Raw genomic sequence first — 21600 nt, 5'->3', positions numbered from 1 at the left:
AGCCAAACCAGCAGCAAGCCTAAACTGTACTTAAAGGGCACTTCGTATGTACATTGAGATGACTAGAGATGGTCCATGAGGCTGAAGTACTGCTAGGGGCATTACTAATAAGGCCCTATGGCAGATGTTCAGTGCTTAACCAAGCCATACTACTCTGTGACCTCCACCCAACTGTCTTGTTAGGCAACAGAAAAGTCATGAAAATGATAGCAAACGTTTTGCTAAACTAAGGACAGAGCACACATAAAAGCAACGAGAGGGATAGCAAACCATTCTGTTAAACTGAGAACACAGCACTTATACTGGAGAGAAGAAAAGTATCTACAGCACCAGGCATTTTTCTTTTTTAATTTAATCAATGCCACCATTAAGAAGCAAAGTATGCCATAAAACACTCTACAAGCACATCTAATGCCACGAACAGTGCCCCAGCTTTGGCAGGATGGGTGGTGGGACTGCTCCAAACTTTCAGTGGAGGAAATCTAGGAATCTAGTTTAACACTTTCAATAATTATCAAAACAAAAATGATCTGTAAATTACAAAAAAGTTAATGTGCATTCATTTTGAAACTATTTTAAACATTTTCTCTATTACAAGAAATACCAGAGTAGCTATACTCCCATAAAAGTGCACATAGTGTCTTGCTCCCTGAAAATTGAGTACAAAACTAAGTTACGCGTATATCCAATACAAATCCAAAAGCCACTCTAGAGGCAGTGCAGGGAAATGGGTATGTTTCTTACACTTTTGCATTTCCCAGCTAAAATAAAACAAAAATGATGTAAGTTAAAATGTTAAAATTTGGGAATAACAAAGACAAAGCAGGGAGGGTATTTCTATAGAGCAGTTTTCTGAGAGAAGACCCATTTCTTTATATTGGTGTCATCTCCCAGACAATACTAGTCCAGATACACTGCAGAGGAAAACCCTTAGAGCAGAATGAATACCTAAAATGATCAAACTTCAAACATGAAGCAAGGAAGACATGCCAGAATTGTCAGTGAAGGAAAAAAAATATTTGATATATAAGATATCTTTGAAAATTCATTGCTTGTTGCATGTTTACTGTGTCATGTTAAACTGTTTAAATGTGTCAGATTTTTTAATCAATTAGGTTTCTTAGGTGTGTAATTGTATGATTTCCTTTAAGTTTGTCTGCAAAGTTACCATCTGTTAGCATATTGTCTCAGGGTATAAGTTATTTTTTTCTACACGTATGCAATACGTTTGTCAAAAGTATTCAATTTTGGTCATGGCGTAGATGGGTTCATATCTCCTTGGACAATAGAACCCATAACAAATAACAAGGAAAACTGTGAAGGATTAGTTTCAGAGTTCATTGGAAGTCTTTCCATAAGTCTTAGTGAGCTCTGATTATGCCCTGGGAAGAGTTACCAGAGTTATCAGTTTTCCTTTACCAAGCATTTGCTGAGAAAAACCCACATTTGTTGATGGAAAGAAGAAGTTTTTATCCTGAAGCCTGATACCAGCAGATGAAGGTAATTTCCCAGGGAGAAGTGAAAAGACGCCAAGCTCCTCAGTACTATCACGGTAATGTAGGAAGAAAAAACCTGATCTGGTCCACTTCTCGTTTTCAGTCATTCCAGATCATTTTCATGAACAATTTTTCACTTGTTTCCAATTCCAATTCTATTAATGATGGTAATCCAAAAGGGGAAGAGACATATTTATGGCAATATCTTAATCTTGATAGTGTTATCCATTTAATCAGGCACATCCATCTCATAAAAGGCATTGGACATGAAGCCTTATCTCAGAAGACAATTAAGCTGATGGTTAAATCATGGACTTCATTTGACGCCAAGTCTACATGCATGTGAGAGAGCGGAAAGAAGTGTTTGTAGAAGTGGTGTTGGAAAAGATTTGACTGAACTCCACAACGTTATTATTCCCACCTCAACCCTGTTTTTTTACGGCTTCCCCAACATTTGTGTCGCCCTAATCAGTATCTGCACTCATTGATTTTGGATACTTTCCCTAAATGCCTGTTTATTTTTGCAAGGTAGTCCAAAATTCTGTATTCTCCAGGATCCACACTGTGGCAGAAAAAGTGCTCTCTTCATTTCAAATATAAATTATCTTTTAGGTTAACTTCAAATAATGTAGCACTTCAAATAATGTAGACTTCAAAGCTGATTTCGGTATATTAATATGTACTCAGTTTAAATACTCAGCTTGCGTATATTAAGATACACTCGGTATATGTTAATGGAATCCATTTCTCAAATTTGTGTGCTTGAAATGTGGATATTTATGCCTGGAGAACATGGATGGAAAACACACCTTGCCCAGACTTCGCTAAAGAATAGAGTAGGGGTGACACTGATTTTAGACAAGTTCTGGTATGGGTTTGAACTTGTTCTTTTACCTTCTGCCCTCCTCTAATGACTGTAGTCACTAAAGCCTAGAGTAAATGAAATGCCTTAATTTTAAAAAAAAACCTGTATAAATAATCCATTATTGAATAACAATGTCAGTTTCAACCAATATCTAGTGAACCACGTATTGAACTAACTCTGACTCTTTTGATCATATTTAGAACTTCTGCATCATTCACCGAGGCAGCACCTACAAACAAAAATCTGTCTGTACAAATGAAAAGTAGGTGCACAGATTTTGCAGATATGGAACATTACTACCATCTAGTCCAACTTTGTACTCAAGAGTGGCCTAAAACCAGCAAAACAGGCAGGATACACTTGAAAATTAAAGGTTAACAACATCCACATGATTGTTTTCCAACTCTCCAAAATTACGAAATTCCCAATAGAAAAGGAAATGGGGAATGACAACATTACTGCATGACTTCATTCACACAGTGGAGGCAGCAGAAAACAAGTGGAAGAGAAAGAAAAAAGGGGCTTATGGAGGGTTCATGCTGCCATTGATTGAAACTAGCAGGGAGAATGGTAAGGAGGGATCAGAACTAACTGAAAATACTTGGTTACCAGTAATGGATACATTCATGTTTGTATAGGTATTCCTGGCATTTTCAAATTCTGACAAATAACTCAACCTGCTGAAATGAGATTACCGTAGTAAAGCCTCTTTGGTCAGATCCTGAGACTGATGCAGGTTGTGCATAAAAACAAATGAGTGAAAACTGAGTAAAGAATTTGGCGCTTAGTTCAACAGTTTTATGACTGAATATCTTTAAAACCAAAACCTATTTGGAAGTGTGAACTGAATGAAAGAGACCCCATGAAACCTCCTAAGACAACCATAAACCTCTCTATAATAGTTTACAAAACTCAGCGATTGAAAAAAAGCCAGCTGGTTGTTCAATAAGGCTGAAGCTCTCCAACTCTCAACTTTAGCTCAAGAAATGTAATACTGTGTCATTTGTCACTGATCCGCACCACATCCAACACAGAAACAGTTGTTATTCTTCCCTTATAGATGCCAATATCTCAGGCCCCAAGAGCAAAGCAGAAGCAAACTCCTACAGAGCATGGTTTCTACAGTGATGCATGTTCAATTAAACGTGCAATTTCTCTTCCAGCTGTAAGAAGCTGTTCAGCCTATTCAGCCACATTTAGACTTCCTTTCTTCTGTTTCATCTTCTTCTCAAATAGCAAACACAAGTGCAAAACTCCTAATAAAGTAGCCTATTTCCCTTTGACAAAGGGTGAATATCACTTTCACTCATCTTGGTCTCATTTCTGGTTTTATCATTGTGCTGCCCAAAGACAAATTCAGAACAGTAGTAGTGAGTGTTTAAGCTTGAGAAACTTCATAACCTCGTATTTTTATGTGTGGGCTTATTATTAGTCTATAGCCAGGAGGCACTTTCATACAGGAAGCTGAATCTTGGTTCTACAGAGGTCTAAAGAAAATTTGCTGTTGCGTTCACTGCAGAATATTAACTGGAGACTGTAACAATGCATATGCTTGTAGAGTGAATAGCATGATTTACGTCCTTTTTTTAATCCTTTGTCTGTAGAAATACGATGAGTGGAAATGAGAAAGTAAATGGTGATTCATATTCTGTATTAAAGTCTCTTCCTCTTTCATGGAAGTTAACAACATTATTAGCTGCTGCATAGATATTCTATTTTGGAAATAGGTTAACAACTATCTGAACTCACTGTAGTCTTTCTTTTCCTTTTTTGAAAAGGGAGGGAAAGAGCTTATTTGTTGTTCTATTTTTCAAAATAGTGTGTTTTCAAATACACGTATTTACATAAAGAAAGAAACTGTGAGGATGCTTGTCTGTTCTAAAGTAACTGACTTTCTGAAAAGCTTCGGAGTGCTAGGTTTACAGGTTTTTTTTTATGTTTAAGTGCCAATACAGCATAGAAACTTCTGTCTCAGTGAGCTTTCCTGACAAGTTTTCAAAACTGAGGAGCTGAAAAACTACTGATAAAAGGTAGAATTTTTAAAGTCTGTCCAGATTTAAACTAACCTCAGTGTTTAGAATCACAAACTGCTGTGCTACATAACATTACATTTTAAATACCAAGTGCTGAAGAAAAGAAGGATTTTTTGAAGCGTTTATACAGGAAACACAAAAGGTCCCTAGAAGACATTTAAAACAAAAATTCTTCAGTCCTCCCCCCCTCCCTTGTTTGATGTTGAATATTAAAATGAGATAAGCTACTCCAGAGTCAGATAGAACAAAATTATTGGGGAACTGTGCTATTGAAAGCTTTAAAGTTCTCTATTGAAGTTGTTTAAAGAAGAAGGGACCGCTCCTTAACTCTTTCTTGCATGGTGGTCAAATCTGCAGTCTCTTCTACGTTTCCTCAGGACACACATCTTATGGAATCAAGTTCTGGTCAAGGTGAAGACCATGCCTCCATTCAAATTAGCACAAGTTTGCTGCCAACATCAAAGGACATGAGAAGAGATGCTACATTTAATCTTTTCTCAATTAATTTCTACATCATAGGGTTTGGCAGATTGAAGGGGGAAAAAAAAAGCAGCAAGGTGATCCATATTTAGATTGTAAATCTGTACTTTCCCTCCCCTTTTAGCTGCTCTCCTGTTAGATTAGATAGGACCTTTCTGATTGTGCTGGTCACTGACTGTTTAAACACTTTCCCTCACAGGTTTGGTCCCGTGATGTGTGTAGCCATGGACAGTGGAATAAAGCCATATGCTCAGTAAAAGCAGCCAAAGGTCAGTAGTGCAAAGAAATGATGTCTTTCTAGTAATTTCAAGCAGTTCTACAGCCTCTGCCATAACTCCATGTTCCAGAAAGATTGAAATTTTGCATTTCAAAATGCTGTGGAAGAAGGGAGTCACCGGCAGCCAAGAGACAAGAGAGCAAATAGACACAACTCACTGTCACTGCTGTGTATTTTTGGCAGCATTTCAATACTCTAACAAAAGCAGTAAATAACATATCTGGGTTTTCAATTGCTATGGGCTTTCTGAAGCATTTTATACTCATATTGCTGGGAAGGAATTAGATACACAAGATGAAAGATATTCCGGGACAGGCCCATATTTTGAAGGGAAAATTTTGGTCTACAGGCATATTTAATGTTCAAATTGTGTAAGTTTAACTTTTCTTAAAATGTATTCTGGAAAAAAGAAAGAAACCCAAACTTTTTTTCCCTTTTGGAAAGAAGTGGAGTCTTCAGTATTCAGAGGATTCCATTCCCCTTCTCCCTGTTTAATAAGTCAAGCCTTTGCACCCAAAGCATCTTCAAGATCTAACTGTTACTTATTTTGCCCAGGGAGGTAGAGTGATAAGAAAACATAGCAGAACGAATACTTCCTAACAATCCTCTCTGATGGAATATACTCACTTACATACACTACATATATACACATACATACGCAAATAATTGTGTATATGTAGTGTGCGTATATATATGTATACTATTGCAAATCAGTGAGCTAGGGACTGAAAGTAAAATTATTAGGTACTTGTCCCAGTTGTAAGCAATTTTTTTTACCCTTTCCCGCCACCACAGGTGTTTTTGAATCATCATTTTAGAGTTCCTACAATTTTTGCTTCAATTACTACTCCTTCTTTGGGCATTGATTGATTCCTTTGTCTAAATTTTCCATCTTAAAGTTTTGTCACTGAGCCTTTGGCTTCACACAGTGTCTCAAAGACAGTTCCACAGTCTACCCTGCTAGAAGGAAGTAAGCTGTTTGCAAGCAGGTTTTTAAGATGCCTTCTCTTGTCCACAGCCTAACTAGGTCACAGAGATGTGCTTTTATCTATCTTTAGAAGCAGGTTTATCCAGCACAGAGCTTCCTGAAAAAGAAACAGGAGTGTCTTTAGTACTCCAACCACCTTCGTGCCATCCACCCATCATTTCCAAGAACAGTGTTATAAATAGCATCAGCATGTCACAGGTGACAGAGGGAAAATATGTTTAGTTTTCCAACATAACCTCCGCCTGGTTGGATAGATGCGTGTACACAAACACAGATAAAGACAGACACACAGGCAGATAAGTGCACCCCTCGAGAACCAAGGCAAAAGGCAGCAGCCTTAATTAAGATGAACCAAATTCATAACCAATATTTTAGATGAACCCCAAATTCAGGAGAATCTCCCTGTATGATCAGTGGGAATTAAAATTTTGCCAGAAGGCAATTATTAATCTGCCTTGTCACACTGTACCACTACAAAGACACGGAGCATTCTTAGGTGTCAATTACTCTGGAGACCTAGGGCGTTGTTGATGTTAATTCTATAATTAGTTTTATAGTGGAGATTTTGCCCACCTGTTTAGAAACAAAAAAAACCCCTAGATTAAGTCTATAAAACTGAATGTAATTTGGAGAGTCGTCAAAGGTCTTTCCTCCCCCAAATCTGCCAGGTAAATATTGCTGGGATTAAAACAAAGAAAATAAATTAATCTCCGCCTTCTTATTACAATACAAAGTGAGAGAAGCCAGGAAACACAGCGCAAAACCTGATGGTACACAGTGTCCTTAGATCACTTGGCCATTGTTTTCTTTCACAGCAGCACATGTTAATGATACAAAGAAGTTTAATACTTTTTGGCTTTGGCTTTTCATGTCACAACCATAATAAATGTGCACATTATTGTTTGTAGTGCCATATCCTTTAGATGCACCGCCAATTTCTAGAGCCTGTGCATGCACAGCCAAGGACAGGATTTTGCCCACAAACAGCCTGGCTGAATTAAATTAAGCAGAAACATTGCCATGCAGATTCAGCCGTAAAGTAGTGTGTCATGGTACAGCATGTTTATGTTGCAAAGATGTTGTATGGATCAAACTTGATTTAAACCACTAATTCTACGACAGGAAGACCAAAGCCTCTTTGTTGTCCACTAACCAATTTAATTCTGCTTTAGAAGGCTTTTGTCTTAGAGGGGCCTTAGACCCATTAGTTGCATTTAGTGAAAAAAACTCAACAACCTCCAAAACAATAAAATAGACAATAAAATGCTAAACCCAGGAAAACAGGAAAAAATAAAGAGATTTGCTTTTCTGTTTGTTTTAAGGAATTTGGACAACACAGAAAAAATCAAATATGATGAAGAACGAAGAAACAAATTTTAATGTGGACAGTACCCAAGCCTCTCCCTTCTCCCGCTGCCTGCAGCCGCTAAGCCCCATTACAAAGCCACACAGAACAACTCCATTTGGTGAAGAATTCAGACCACACCTCTCACATTTCCGCTATGGCCCTCCCCCTCTTGGAGACATGGAAACATTCCAGGGGTCCTTGGAAGGAGGGTCTCGGAAACGCAAGAGCATGCCAACAAAAATGCCACCTTCTATCGCCTTCGAGGGTTCCTCATCACCACCAGACAGACCTGAAGATCACAATGACATAGGCCCTTCCAGTCTCCCCTTGGTGTTCCAGCAGCCGGCACAGCCCAAGTACAGTTCCCAGATGATTGACCTCTGCAACTTTGGTTTTCAGTTCTACAGAACTCTGGAGCACTTTGGAGCCAAGCCCATTAAGCAAGAACCAGTGAAGCCTAACGTGGCATGGCCCAGTAGCCCAGCATTCATGCAGGCTCCTTACCCTTATTATCCTAAAGTCCACCCTAGCTTAATGTTTCCTTTTATTGTGCCACCAAACTTTCATTTCAGGAACCCCTTTCAAATGAAAAGACCTCCAGAGCCGCCCTTCAGGAGGGCTGAAGTAAAAGAAAGTGGTGAAAATAAACAGAAAGTGGAAAGAGTAGATGTCAACCTTCAGATAGATGACAGTTACTATGTTGATGTCGGGGGTGAACAGAAACGCTGGCAATGTCCCATGTGTGAGAAGTCCTACACATCCAAGTACAATTTGGTGACCCATATCTTGGGGCACAGTGGCATCAAGCCACATGCCTGCACCCGATGTGGCAAGCTTTTCAAGCAGCTGAGCCACTTGCACACTCATATGTTGACACACCAGGGCACTCGGCCACATAAGTGCCAGGTGTGCCACAAGGCTTTCACCCAAACCAGTCACCTTAAGAGACATATGATGCAGCACAGTGACATCAAGCCTTACAACTGCAGGATCTGTGGCAGAGGCTTTGCCTACCCCAGTGAGCTGAAAGCACACGAGTCTAAGCACGAGAGCGGCCGAGAGAACATTTGTGTAGAGTGTGGTCTGGACTTCCCAACCCTGGCCCAGCTGAAGAGACACTTAACAACCCACCGTGGCCCTATACAGTACAATTGCACTGAGTGTGATAAGACCTTCCAGTACCCGAGCCAGCTGCAAAACCACATGATGAAGCACAAAGATATCCGCCCGTACATCTGCACTGAATGCGGCATGGAGTTCGTGCAGCCCCACCACCTCAAACAGCACTCCCTAACTCACAAGGTAAGCCATCAACGGGCTGCGCTCTCACCTTGCGTCGGAAGGTAGCACAAGGATTACAGGCTACCAAACACACACGTGCGTACCTCCTCGGAAAGAAGGTAATCAGTCTATAGAGCCTCACGCTGGCCCTTTGCCAGCTGGAGAGTTTTATGCAGAGCAAAAGCCCCAGCAGCGCCGGCAGCAGTAGAAGCTAGAAGTCTCTGTTAGTCTTAAGAAACGCGCTTTGTTGTCAACAGAAGTCCAATCAAACCACCTGTCTTCGTTCCCCAAACTGTACTCATCTCTCCATTTCTAGGTTTTGTCCTCAGAATGACCTTCCGTAGCATCACATAACTTTGTAGAGCTGCATAATCCCCCCAAAATTCTAACAGAAATTTTCTACTGAAAACCAGTAGAAGACTTGCTTCTTTAATTGGGAAGTAGCTGGATTTGCAGTAGACTGTATGCAGCAAAAGAGAGTATATTATTACTCATCAGATTTTCAAGAATTATTATAATGAGATGTTTGGGGGAAAAAACCCAAACAACCTAAAAAAATAATATTCCCCTTTGTGCATAAGTTATCCAGAATGCCAGTTAAAAGTAGACAAGCAGGACCACAATTCCAGCCAATTCGTACCAAGTGGCAGTCATGCCACTGCTGACAGCAAAGACAGCAGGGTCGGTTTAGGCTAGGAGCAGGTTTTGGAATACTTCGGAAAGATCACTTTCAAAAATAGGAAAAATGTAACTGTTCCGTTCAAGAATGTCTGAAATGGGCTTATCCACCTTTACAAAAATGTTGTTAAGACAAGTCAAAACCCCACATATTTTATAAAAATTCATTTCCAGCTTTGAATATTTTTCCTTTAACACTTGAGTTTTGGCTTTTATATGAAAAACATTAAAAATGCTGAAAACTACAGCATTTCAGTCTTATAGACAAATTTTCTTTAAAAAGACAGCACCCTCTACTTCCACATTTGCTTTTTCTTCCCTACTACACGATTATAATTTCAGCTCTTTCTGGAGATTCCCTGGTTTTTGGATTTACCATGTAAAATTCTACTAATTTAAGACTTGGTAATTTTTTTGTCACAGGAAATGCAATGCCCCTGAGCTTTTAGAGAGCTTCTGCTTCTTTGTCCACAGCTGCAGGTGGATTCAGCTGTGAACATAATTAACAGTACTTAGCTGCCCAAATGCAGCCTCTCATCAAATAGGCAGACACTTAAAACCACTGTTGGTGTTCACAGTTTTAGCTTTGCAATTAACTGTGAAAACTACTGACTGTAGAGATGGTTTCAAGTCATCTTTGTAACAGGGGCCTGCAGGAAGAATAATTGCTCTCTCCACTTCACTAGTAAATTGTCATTACCTTCAGCAAGTTATACTCAAACTCTTAAAGTGTGCGGTGGTAAATTCATTGATTTTTATAGGCTCTAAATGACTTTTTGTGGAGCTGGCAGTTAGACCACGTGGGTGTGAGCAAGAATATTGAATTATGCATTAGTAAATTGACTGGGTGGCATAAAAGGTGCTAGAAATGCTCTGTAAACACCAGATAAAATGAGATCACTCCATCAGGGTTAGGGCAGGTCCCACTAAAAGTGAACAGTTTTTTTTCTCGTCCTTGAACGTAACATATATATCCTTTTTTTAGTGACATTGCCTGACTATGTGTGGGTTACTTCAGATTATTTTCTGTAGATTTCTTCAAAACAGGGCTATGCCTTTTTTTAGAATTCAATGATGTTCATTTATAAAAGGCAAGCACCACTTTAGTCTCTTGACTGGATAGCTTTAATTCTTGGTCAGTAAGTGTATGCATTTGACCAATACTTTACGTAAGCAGCAGAGTAGGACAGAGAAGCTCTGTTGCTGACTACCTCTCACGGATTTGTAAACTTACTGATAGGAACAAAACACATTATTTCGTTAAGCTTCCACTTTATTTGCCTTCTCTGCTTCTCAGATTCTTGTAAGAGTTTGCCAGGAAAAAAATTCATAAGTATCTATTACTTGAGCAAATGATGTTAGAAGTGAAAAAATGTATTACCTGCTTTGCTAAAGCAGAATGAATAATTCATAATTGCTCTACTGAAGATTAAATGATCTAGAAAATTTTCCATCTACAGAGTTTTCAGTTTTCTGGGTTTTTTTTTGTTTGTTTGTTTGTTTGTTTTTTCTTTTCTTTTCTTACAGGGGGTGAAAGAGCACAAATGTGGAATTTGTGGCCGGGAATTTACTCTGTTGGCCAACATGAAGCGACATGTCTTGATCCACACCAACATCAGAGCCTATCAATGCCACTTGTGCTTCAAGAGTTTTGTGCAAAAGCAGACTCTCAAGGCCCACATGATTGTTCACTCTGATGTCAAACCCTTTAAATGCAAGGTAAGTGCATTTGGTGGCAGAGGCCCACTGGATAATTTCTGTGATACTATAATCTTGTGATATGGTAGAATTAGAAAAACAAGACTTGTAAACACATACAGCAGTTGCATTTAAATTAGCATAAAGCAGCCTGGTTTTCTTTCTTTATCCAGATTCTACTTATGTAGCACAAAATAACAGAGGCAAATATCTGTGGTTTATTCCCTTCACATTCAATATCAGTAACTTTCATCCTCAAATATTTTTTTTCTGCTTCATGAGCATTTAAATGCCACGGCGGTTTGAGGACACTAAACATACCTGACATTTGCTCAGTACAGCCATCCAAACAGAAGTCTAAGTGCTTAATAGCTTGAATCACTGACTAAAAACATAGATCAAGCCGTGCATGCCGCAGAGGACCATGGAAAAGCAGCAGCCACTGCTTCACACAGTGATGCTATGCAACAGTTCAGGGAAGGACTCAAAGAAAACCACAGCAAAATACAACTGCAGAAGGGGTTGAATGGGCCAGGTGTAATTACCAGAATGAAATTCAGGCCAGGACATGGGTAGCCCAACAAAAAAAAATTTCTGAGAGCATGTGGCCTTTTTAGGATCCTGTGTGAATTCGTTTGCTGCCTCCCTCCAGCACATTGGAAGTCGACATTCCTTTTCCATCCTCTCTTATCCTCCCTCCCATAAACCCCTCGAGGCTTTGGCTTTCTTGACCATGCTCATCTCTAATATCTTCCTTATGAATTATTCATGTTTATATTCTTACTCAGTATTGGACACTACATCTGTTCCTTTTGCTGCCTACCTGGTTCGTTATTGCAGTCATACCTTGTGAAGTCAAAGGTTGTAGGTTTTATTCCCACTTTGATCTGCTCTAAGAGGTCTATAAATACAGAGTGGAGCGTATTACCCAGTTTATGCCTAAGTAACTGAAGATTGATCTGGAAGCAATTTCTAGAACTCTTGCATCCAACATCTTTATGGAATTAAATATTTTCTTGAAAGGAACTTTTCATCGAGAAGCACAGCTGAATGAAAAATTTCTCTTGAAAAATGTAGAACTTCAAAATGTCATAGGAAAATATGGCACTCAGTGATAATTCTAATAGCAGAATGTAAAAATGAATCTTTTTGACTTCCTCATTTTGCTTTAGTAACTTTGAAACATTTCACTTTGAAAACATAACAGCAAAGCCTTTCAACTTCAGCATTTTTTTCCATTTTAATTTATGTCCTATTAAAATGTTATTTTGTATACTAGGACTTATGTTAGCCTATATTGATAAAACAATGTCTGTTACTGAAATGCTTGGGTAGTTCCGTGTCAAGTCTACTGGACACTTTCATTCTTTCAGAATACCTGCAAACCTGTCTTTTTGTTCCCATTTGGTCAAAGTTCTCTTCTGACACCTCAAATTTCAGAAAAGAAGCTCAATTGTTTGATCAGCTGTTCTGGATGCAGTATCTGGACCCACACTATTTTTTTAGGCGTGTGCAGATTAGCTGGAAGTTTGTGCTCAGGCTAGGGTTTGAGATGACAGACGATTAAAACTTGGAGATGGCAATAATTTGAACCAGTAGCCAGAGTACCACCAGTGTGTTTTCCAGCCAGTAACAAAAGCTCTACAGGAACACCTGTTTTTCTTATTTTTTTTTTTCACTTGTCTGTCCCCACCCAATGTTCCTAAGAGGAAAGAAACAAGTAAGCACAGAGAACCAGTTTCTCCTATGGCTGAAGGGGCACGAATCAAGACCAGTGCCCCTGAACGGAGCTGAGGTTGTAACAACAAGCAAAGGCAGAATCAGGGATTGCTCTTTGGTGTTAGGAACATCCCTTGCCTCTCTGGCAGAACCCTTGAAAGACTCGAGCAAGTCTTTCTGGCTGGTATTCAGAGGGTTAAGGCAATGACCAGATAGCAGCCTTTTGGCACCAAGCTCCTCCTCAGCAGAAGGAAGGATATAGCTGTATGAACAGCCTGCTTAACAATGGCTCACATGTCCCTGGGGAACCGCCTGCAAATAGATTTCATCTTGCTTTCTCTTGTACTTTTCAAAGCTTCCTGTTTTCTCACGGTCCTTTTGGACAGTTTACAGTCTTTCTCCCTCTCCCTCTCTCTTTGAGGAAAGGAACACCCTTCTTATGAAGAAAAAAAAAAAGAAGAAGAAGAATGCAAGGGAAAGAGAGCACAGCAGTAGCCTTTCTACTTCACCACATGCAATGGTTTTCTTTACCTTTTTCTCACAGAAAAAGAAAACATGAGGCTTTCCTATGCGTCTAATCACAGCTAAGCACAGACTATCTGAAGTGAGGGAGTAGCAAATAGTTGTCCCTTCTGTTTCCTCATCCAGCTGCACCCTGGATCTGTGTTTGATTTTTCTCTGAAGAGTGAACTTCTCTGTAGCTTTTAAAGGCCTAAGCCCATGCTGCCTTGTTTATTTCTGTTTAAAAAAAAAAACAAAACACAACCCACTGAAGTGTTCTGAAGGAGCTGCACCAACGGGTGCAGTACTGCTAATTCTGATTTGTAGAGGAAGCTTCTATGAAATTTACAGTTGCTTTTAGTGCTGAAGTCAGCAATGTTTCAGACCTCCAATAAAGAATGCAATGAAGTTTTCTTCAGCCCAGCCAAATACACTTTGCAGCAAATATTTTGAACTCCACATTTTCCCCCATCTAAAATCATGGGTTTAGATCAGGAGTCAAAACCAAGGAAAATATGAGATAAGTACTTTGGGAAGAAACCAAACAGACTAACAAATCTAGAAGGGAGATACTTCATGTGGTGTCTTCAGAAGTCAAAATCTAGTGTTGAAATAATTCAGCTTTTCTAGCAAACTGTACTGAAGTTCATTTCACCAGTGCAACAAAGTGTGTTCAGCAGACTTGCAGCTGTGGTCTTTCCCTTCAGGGTTTGTATTTTATTTTGACTAAAGTAGACGGCCTAACAAAAGGTCCACAAGTAAACCCTGTTGTTCCTGCTATCCCAAGATCTCTTGCATGAGCCTTGCATCTCCCTGAGTGCTTAGGTGCTCTGTGGTGACTTCTGCTGGAGCTCCCTCTCATGCAACTGGCTCAGGATCATCTTTCACACTCTGTTTATCAGTGCTCACACCCCTGCCCGGTCACAGAGAAAGAAAATCTTGTACACCTTCCTAGTTTGGTCTGCACACTCAGGCTGTTCTTTAAGCAGTAGCTGAGAAACCCCAGATAGCTCTGAGTGGCTGTATTCCAGCATGTGAGCCCAAAATCTGCTCCCTTCACCCTCTGGATCGTGGACTGAAAGTTGTCTAGCGTCTTTAGAAATGCATAGGTTACCCAGAGACCATGCCACACAGAGCCATCATTCTGAAAAACAATTTTCATATCTGCATTTCTTTCATTTTCCTGCCACACCTCTCCTCTTTAATACCATTTCCTCATGTCCCCAGAGGAGATTTCAGGACAGGAACACATTACACATCCCTAAGACTGTGCATGACTTAGGGAAATGGAAAATCTACCCCCTTTATACAGAGACAAAAATTACATGCTGTAAGAAACTATCCTTTACAAAGTCCCCTGTCTTTTCATTACGAAGAAACAGAAATAAATATTGTCTTGACAGAAAAAAATATAAATGCTCCTACTATATCCATTTTAATACTCAGTACATTACAAAGATATAGATTTGCATGAAATACTCTAGCCATTTACCTGTTCCACATGATTTTCCCTGATTACCAGTTTAGATAGAGAAGTAAAGACCTAGCTATCAGAAAGCAAAAGCTGGTGAGAACACAGGTCAGCCACAATACAAACAGATAACCAGAAGCCTTCTGCTGAGAGGTAATAGAGAGGTATTATCATTGGCATTCTTGTAGCCAGAGAGATATTGACATGTCAGAGGTCATTCCAGCAGCTGTCAAGATACAATCAGCTGCTGTTCCCCCTTGCAGATTTTCTGTGCTCATCAGTGTTCTCCTCTTTGTTTCCTCCCAACACTTCAGAATGGCTTTTTAGTGCATTTATTTTTCCTGAATGTAAGTCAACCAGCATATTAGCTTTCTTTGAATGCAAAGAAGAGACAGTCCTCTTTCCTAAGTGCATGGATGACATTTGGAATCAGATGTCTTACTTTTATAAATTAATAACTCATTTTTAATGGCTATTCTTTTTTTTTTTTTCCCCTCCACTGTCTTGGTGAACACTTCACTTATAAATTTATTTGCTAGAATGTTCATTTTAGCAAAATCACAGAGAGCAAATAACCAAAGAGAACTTGTGCAGCTGAAGGAAATATTTTTTAAAAGCAAGTATTTACAGACTCCTTTTCGCAGCATTGACTCAGCTTTAGTTTTTATTTAAAAACAATACGTCTGCAAATTTTTAAATTAATGCACTGTTTCTTTTTTCCCTCGAGAGATGGTTTAAAATGCAAAGGCTAGGATACAGTGTTATTTCACCAGGGATCATTCCACTATCTACATTTCATCCAGATATTCCAGGTGATGGTTTGGTGAATTTGAATCAAAAAGCAGACCTTCTGTACTACCAAAATAAAGGCAGATTAGACCAAGAATTTGGTGGAATCTCGGTAATTGGTTTTTACTAATTTTCTCCCAGAGGAGTACATTGCTTGATGTAAGTTTCAGTTGCTCAGTAATGGTGATTCTGGCTCATATAGTAATGAAGATTGTGGGGGGGTGGAAAAAAAATCTGATGGTGAAAGCATTTGTCTAAAGCCATTAGAAAAAAAGACCTGAAGTGGAAAGCAAACACAGAAGTTTGCAGAAGATGGAAATAGCCACTTGAATGTGAATAAAATTATAAATCCTGATAAGGAAAGGCCAGAAGACAAGTAAGACTAGAAGCTTGTAATAGTGATGTCAAACTCTCATGTCTTGAAAACAGATTTGATTTATAAGGGACCAGACTACAAAAGGACCCATCTAGATAAACAACAACAATGAAAAAAACCCACCCTTATTGTTTCATCAAAGGGAAACTTGCATGATCAATGGCTTGAGCTGGCAGGAATGTGTTTCAGGGAAAGCTGAGTCATTCTTGCAGCCCCATGACTGTTTAAATTCCACCTTACTCACCAGAGACACTGAAACACAGAAGTTGGTAAACAGAAGATAAGAGGATCACAGAAAAATGGGGGAGCAAGAAACAAAGAAAAAAGGGAATTGCTTTTTCTAGCTTTAAGCAAAATGTGCAGCCATTTCATTTCCACTTAAGGAGAAGTAATATTCTGCTTGACTGTTTCACAGAAACCATTCCTTGGTTTTATTTTGTATCTCCATCTCTGCCTGGCATTTTCCTTGATTAAGGGCTAGATTTATAAACTGCAAATGAAATGGTTCACCAGGGCAGTAAGTTATACTTTGAATTTCATTCAAGTTAAGAGCCTTCCAGTTTATTCACTTAAGCCTCTCCGCTCCTTGCAACACTACTCTCTGCTTTTGGGGAATCCTTGACTGTGTGTTCTAGTCACCAAATTTAAAAATTGGCAGCAGTGCAGAAGGCCAGAGAGAGATCAGACTTAACCACACATTCTTGTCTGTAGGATTTTTGCCTGGGTCTTTGAAGAAAAAACAAATTGCATCAAGAAGCCGCCAGGGCTCAAGTTGAGAAAAGTAGATAGTTCCTATTTCCTTTTAAAATGTTCTCCTTGGAACTACCCCTTTGAACTAATCATTTTCATTTTTACTGTTTTTGACAGCTGTGTGGAAAGGAATTTAACAGAATGCACAATTTAATGGGACACATGCACTTGCACTCGGACAGTAAGCCTTTCAAGTGCCTCTACTGTCCCAGCAAATTCACCTTGAAGGGGAACCTAACCAGGCACATGAAAGTCAAACACGGGGTCATGGAAAGAGGATTTCATTCTCAAGGTAATATTTTTCAGCAAGGTTATTCTCTGAGAGATTTGAAGTTGTGTACCAGTAAACCCAAAGGGGCTTTATACCACAGATCCACATTCCCATACCATAGATCCAATGCTATTGGAAGAGATTGAATCCCATAGGCCTGGGAAGTTGTTATTAACTATCTATATTACTCCAGTGCTACAGATCAGAGATCCCCAAGGTAACGACCCTTGTCTCAGAGACCTTTCAGACCACATATCTGATGACACAGAGGTACAGATAGAGATGGATTAATAGATGGAGACAAAATGAGACAGTATTTATGAGCACAAAGGAAATAATTTTAGTGCACTAAGTTGCTGCCATCAGGTATTAGGGAGAATACAGTCAGTAGTGTGAGAGCAGAGGGTTTATCAAGCTATACCAAACGTTCTTGTACTTAAGCTCAGTGCTCCCCATCCATCACTGTGAGAAGGTGCAATATCCACAGCACTGCAGAGCTTCTCGCAGTATGTGGGTACCCTGAGACACAAATGGGAGTGAGCTGGGGGAGACTCAGCCTTAGTGAGACCATGCCACATGTAGTTGGCCAGGGGAATGATTGGATGACATGATCTTCCTGACTGAGGGAGTAGTTCCATTATTTTTGAATAAATGTTACAGTTTCAAGGGGCTTGATTCCCAGAAGCTGATAGACCACAGCCTTGCAGCCATGGACAAGCAGATATTTTTCCCCAAGCACATCTCTGGTTAGGACTTTATAGTTTTTTTCTCATGTTTGAGATCCATCATAAATCATAAATTCCTTCAAAGCTGACAGAAGCAAAAAAACCTAGAAGATTTCATGGGTCTTGCTCACTGCTTATTGGATTCCAGTTTGGAATGGGAATGGAAGCCTGAATGGCTCTATGTTCAGGACCCTCTCTGCTCAAGATACGGTTATTTTGTACCATCCTGACATAGCTGATGTTAGGCGAAGGCCATAGGCTCAAGACCCAGTTTACAAAGAAGCATGTGGACAGGAGGAGATACTCCTCCCCCATCTCAAAGTATATGGATTTTTGACTACCCAGGGTATTCTGCAAAGTATTTCCTATCTCGCACCCTCCACATACACTTTCTAAAGTGAGTGTCGTGTGGCACACATGCCAATGCTATCTAAAGAAGTGGGGGAATTAGGGAGGATCGTTTTGAGAGATTGAGTATCCAAAATATTTTGTTTGTTAAGACTTTCTGGATAAACAGTTCTTTCATGGGTAAGGTTTCTTCGTGTTCCTCAAATTCAGGTTTTAGGCCAGCCTAGCATATACGTAAAGCACACACTGTAATGACATTCGACCTAAAATTTACAAAGATCCTAACGGGTAAAGAAATAAACGGCTCTTTTTTTTTTCTGTAACTCTCCTACAGCACCATGCTAGTTATACAATTGCTTGTAATTGAAGACAGCCTAAGAGCTTTTCAGTACACAGAGATTCTTCAGCCCTTGAGGCTTATCAGACACAAGACAATTTGTAAGGGCTGCCACCTGCTCATGAACCATTTTAACAAATACAACCTGTTGCAAAGTAGCAGCTGTATCTAATGAGGCTGCATAGATCCTGCAGAAAGTGGATTCAATTACTGAGGGGAAAAAACAGAACAAAACAAAGCGAGTAAAATAGTGGCTTTCATGGATAATTGCTATTGGCGAATATTGATCTTCATCCCAGTAGTGTCACCATTCTTTTAATGAAGATGGGCTATGCCTGCAGTGCCTGAAACTTCTTCGGTGCATCCTGATGCTCAGAGCGTATTTGAGTCCACAGATGCCTCCTGGGTAATGTCCAGATTTATAGCAAGAAAGGAGAAACTCTGACACATGTTAAGACAAACCAGGCCCAGGCTCAGACTTATACTGCACATCGCAAGATCATTATTTTTTTGTAATGATTTCCTCAAGCTGAAGCACTGGCTAGTGCACAGAGTTTTTCAGTGGCATGAGTGGCTTCTCAGTGGATGAATGAGGAAAATTCAAGGAGAGTGGAGGTCATAGGCCGCTGAGACTTGATTGTCTTCTCATTTTTAAGGTAGTAACTTTGATCCAGAGTGTCCATAGAACAAACACATTAACATGTTTTAAATCTGCTCGACTCCTCTAGAAAATAAATGTACAAAACCTGGGACTTTGATTATGGCCTGTGATGCTTTAGATCAAAGTTTTCATTTAAAAAAAAAAAAAAGGAAAGAGGAAGTGGGTAGGTTCACTAGCAAAAATAGTTTACAAGAGGCCAGGCCACTTCACTTTTATTCCTAGCTCCCTCATCAAGCGTCTGGCATGCACAGCACAATGTTTTCTGTGTCCTGACCTAGCTGTGAAGCGTATACAATAGTACTCCTTTTAACAGCATCTCAAAGCAGATGCCGTAGAATACTTGGAAATAGCTGAGTGGAAGAAAAAAGGTAAAATATGAAATAGAAGGCCGCCTCACATTTTGTTTTTTAACCATGTATCATGTGGTAAAATTTCCTATATATAAATTGTTCCTTTTTGTCCTCCCCTCAAACCACAACAAGGTTTTGGAAGAGGAAGAATTGCTCTGTCCCAGACAAATGTCTTGAGAAGTTTGGAACAGGAAGAGCCCTTTGATCTTTCCCAGAAAAGCCAAGGAAAGGGAATTTCATTTCATTCGGATGGAGAGAGTGCCAAGGGAAGCTCATGTCAGGAAGAAGAGGAAGACAACTGCTATGAGGCAGAGCGGTACAGCCCTGCCATGTACCACCATGATGACAACAAGCTGTACGCAGTTCAAGATCTGTCTGGCAAATCTGAGTGCACGGTGAAGGACTTCAAAGAGTCCTACTGCAATGAGAGGGAAGAAGTGCTAAGTGAGGGAGGACTGGAGAAGAGAATAGGAAATTCAGACAAACAGGAGAGCCAAGGGGAGAGAGACCTCGCGAACAACAAAGAACACCTCAGCTTTAGATCTTTTGAAAAGGCCAGACTTGGCCACTCTCTGTCTGATTACTTGTATTTCAAGCACAGGAACAAGAGTTTGAAAGAATTGCTGGAAAGAAAAATGGAAAAACAAGCAATGCTTATAGGCATTTGAAAAGGACATTTAAAAGCAGCTGGAAAATGGGAACCAGATAGCTTTTAACATGAACTGTAATTTACCAAAGCCTGGAAGATTGTAGTAGTCTTTAGAAATAAACAAACCAAATTAATAAAAATAATTTAAGGTAAAACACATACATTAAAAGAATAAAACAGTCCAAGGTCACCAAGAAATGCAACAGATATTGAACAATAACATTTTTATACTTATCCATTTGATGTATAAGCAGGCAATGGAGTGGGTACAGAAGTTTATTTTCACTTATGTGAGGTGGTAGAGACTTATATGCAATGTTCTGGTTATCAAAAACCAACATACTTTAGCATTTGATTTATTATCTGACTAAACATATATGAACACTTCTAACCATATGTCTCAAAAAAAAATCTGAAAATACGAAGTATTTGACAGTATAAGCATGAGTACTGTTAAACATGGTGTGCATGAAAGTGCTGTCACTGTTAGAAATAACACAGTCCAAATACTTTCATGTACTGAAGTGACTGTTAGTTCAACAACTTACAATGAGAAATGGGAAACAATTTAAGAAGAAATGCTAATGACTTGTGAGATAGTGAAAGGCAGCTCTGTAAGGCTTTGAAAGGACTGTAATTTATTACAGCCACAGAAGCTTTTCCTCTGGGACAAGGGATGTTTGTGCTTTGCTATGTTTCAGTCAGTACAGGCGTATTCAGCAATTCTTCAAGTGAAATAGCATGGACTGTGTTGACATTTTGTTCTACTGTCTGTTCAGACCAATACATCTAACGAGCAGCAGCAGCATGTAGCATTTGCAAGTCTTGCTGTAATTAAACATAAAGCAGTAAGAGTAATTTCATTGAGAAAATGATGCAATTTTGCTGTTTATCTCTTCAGTTTATCTTGGCTAGCAAGGATGATTTCAAAATACACAGGTCTGATCAGATTTTATTTTAGAAGGTATGCCAGCAAAGAGCCCTTACAGGGCAGGCAGTACCTCACAAAGGAAAACTGGTTTTGGATTTCCTCTTATCGGAGTTAGAAATTTTCCCTTATCAACATGGCTTGACTAGTAAGCTCCAGGCCTTTCAGAAGAATTCCACTAGCACTCTTTTTACTGAGTCATTCCCAACTTTTCAACCTCTGATTCCCATGCAATTATATGTTCGTAACAAAGATGCTAAAAGCACATTCCATTAAGCACATTCTATTAATTGCATGAATAGTTTGACCAGCACCTTGATTCCTGTATCTTCAAGATAGATGACAAACAGCCCCATACCATCCTATTGCTTATAAGGAAATAAATGTTTAATTCATCCTTTAATTAGTCCTATGTCATTCTGACATCCCAGCTCAAAATATTAAAATCTACATATCTGGTACATCTTTTCCAAGTATTACTACCTTCTTCACTTACCTGCCAAGTTCTTGATTTGAAATACCTTGCTATCATGCTTTATATATAGCAAGTAATAATTCAATATAGTTATATACTTATGGCT

At 39.3% G+C, this 21600-nt stretch overlaps 1 protein-coding gene across 2 annotated transcripts in view; it reads left to right on the top strand.

Moving 5' to 3' along the window:
• Nucleotides 1-20211, top strand: part of ZNF366 (zinc finger protein 366) — a gene marked incomplete at its 5' end in the record, with an annotated part of 32087 nt that extends 11876 nt beyond the window's left edge. Inside the window, 5 exons of one of the 2 annotated variants that reach the window (XM_082497834.1) lie at nucleotides 5074-5143; nucleotides 7462-8789; nucleotides 10974-11165; nucleotides 16868-17042; nucleotides 19575-20211. In XM_082497834.1, coding sequence (XP_082353960.1) covers nucleotides 7491-8789; nucleotides 10974-11165; nucleotides 16868-17042; nucleotides 19575-20110 — 2202 coding nt within the window. In that variant the 3' untranslated portion in view covers nucleotides 20111-20211. The remainder of the gene's footprint in view (nucleotides 1-5073; nucleotides 5144-7461; nucleotides 8790-10973; nucleotides 11166-16867; nucleotides 17043-19574) is intronic. The other variant, XM_082497833.1, reaches the window with a different exon arrangement.
• Between the last annotated feature and the right edge of the window lie 1389 nt (nucleotides 20212-21600).

The sequence above is a fragment of the Vanellus vanellus genome, assembly GCF_965231255.1.
Source record: "Vanellus vanellus genome assembly, chromosome: Z".
In the NCBI taxonomy this organism is placed as follows: domain Eukaryota; kingdom Metazoa; phylum Chordata; class Aves; order Charadriiformes; family Charadriidae; genus Vanellus; species Vanellus vanellus.
Note: the sequence above shows the minus strand (reverse complement) of the source record. Positions and strands in the feature narration are given on the sequence as shown.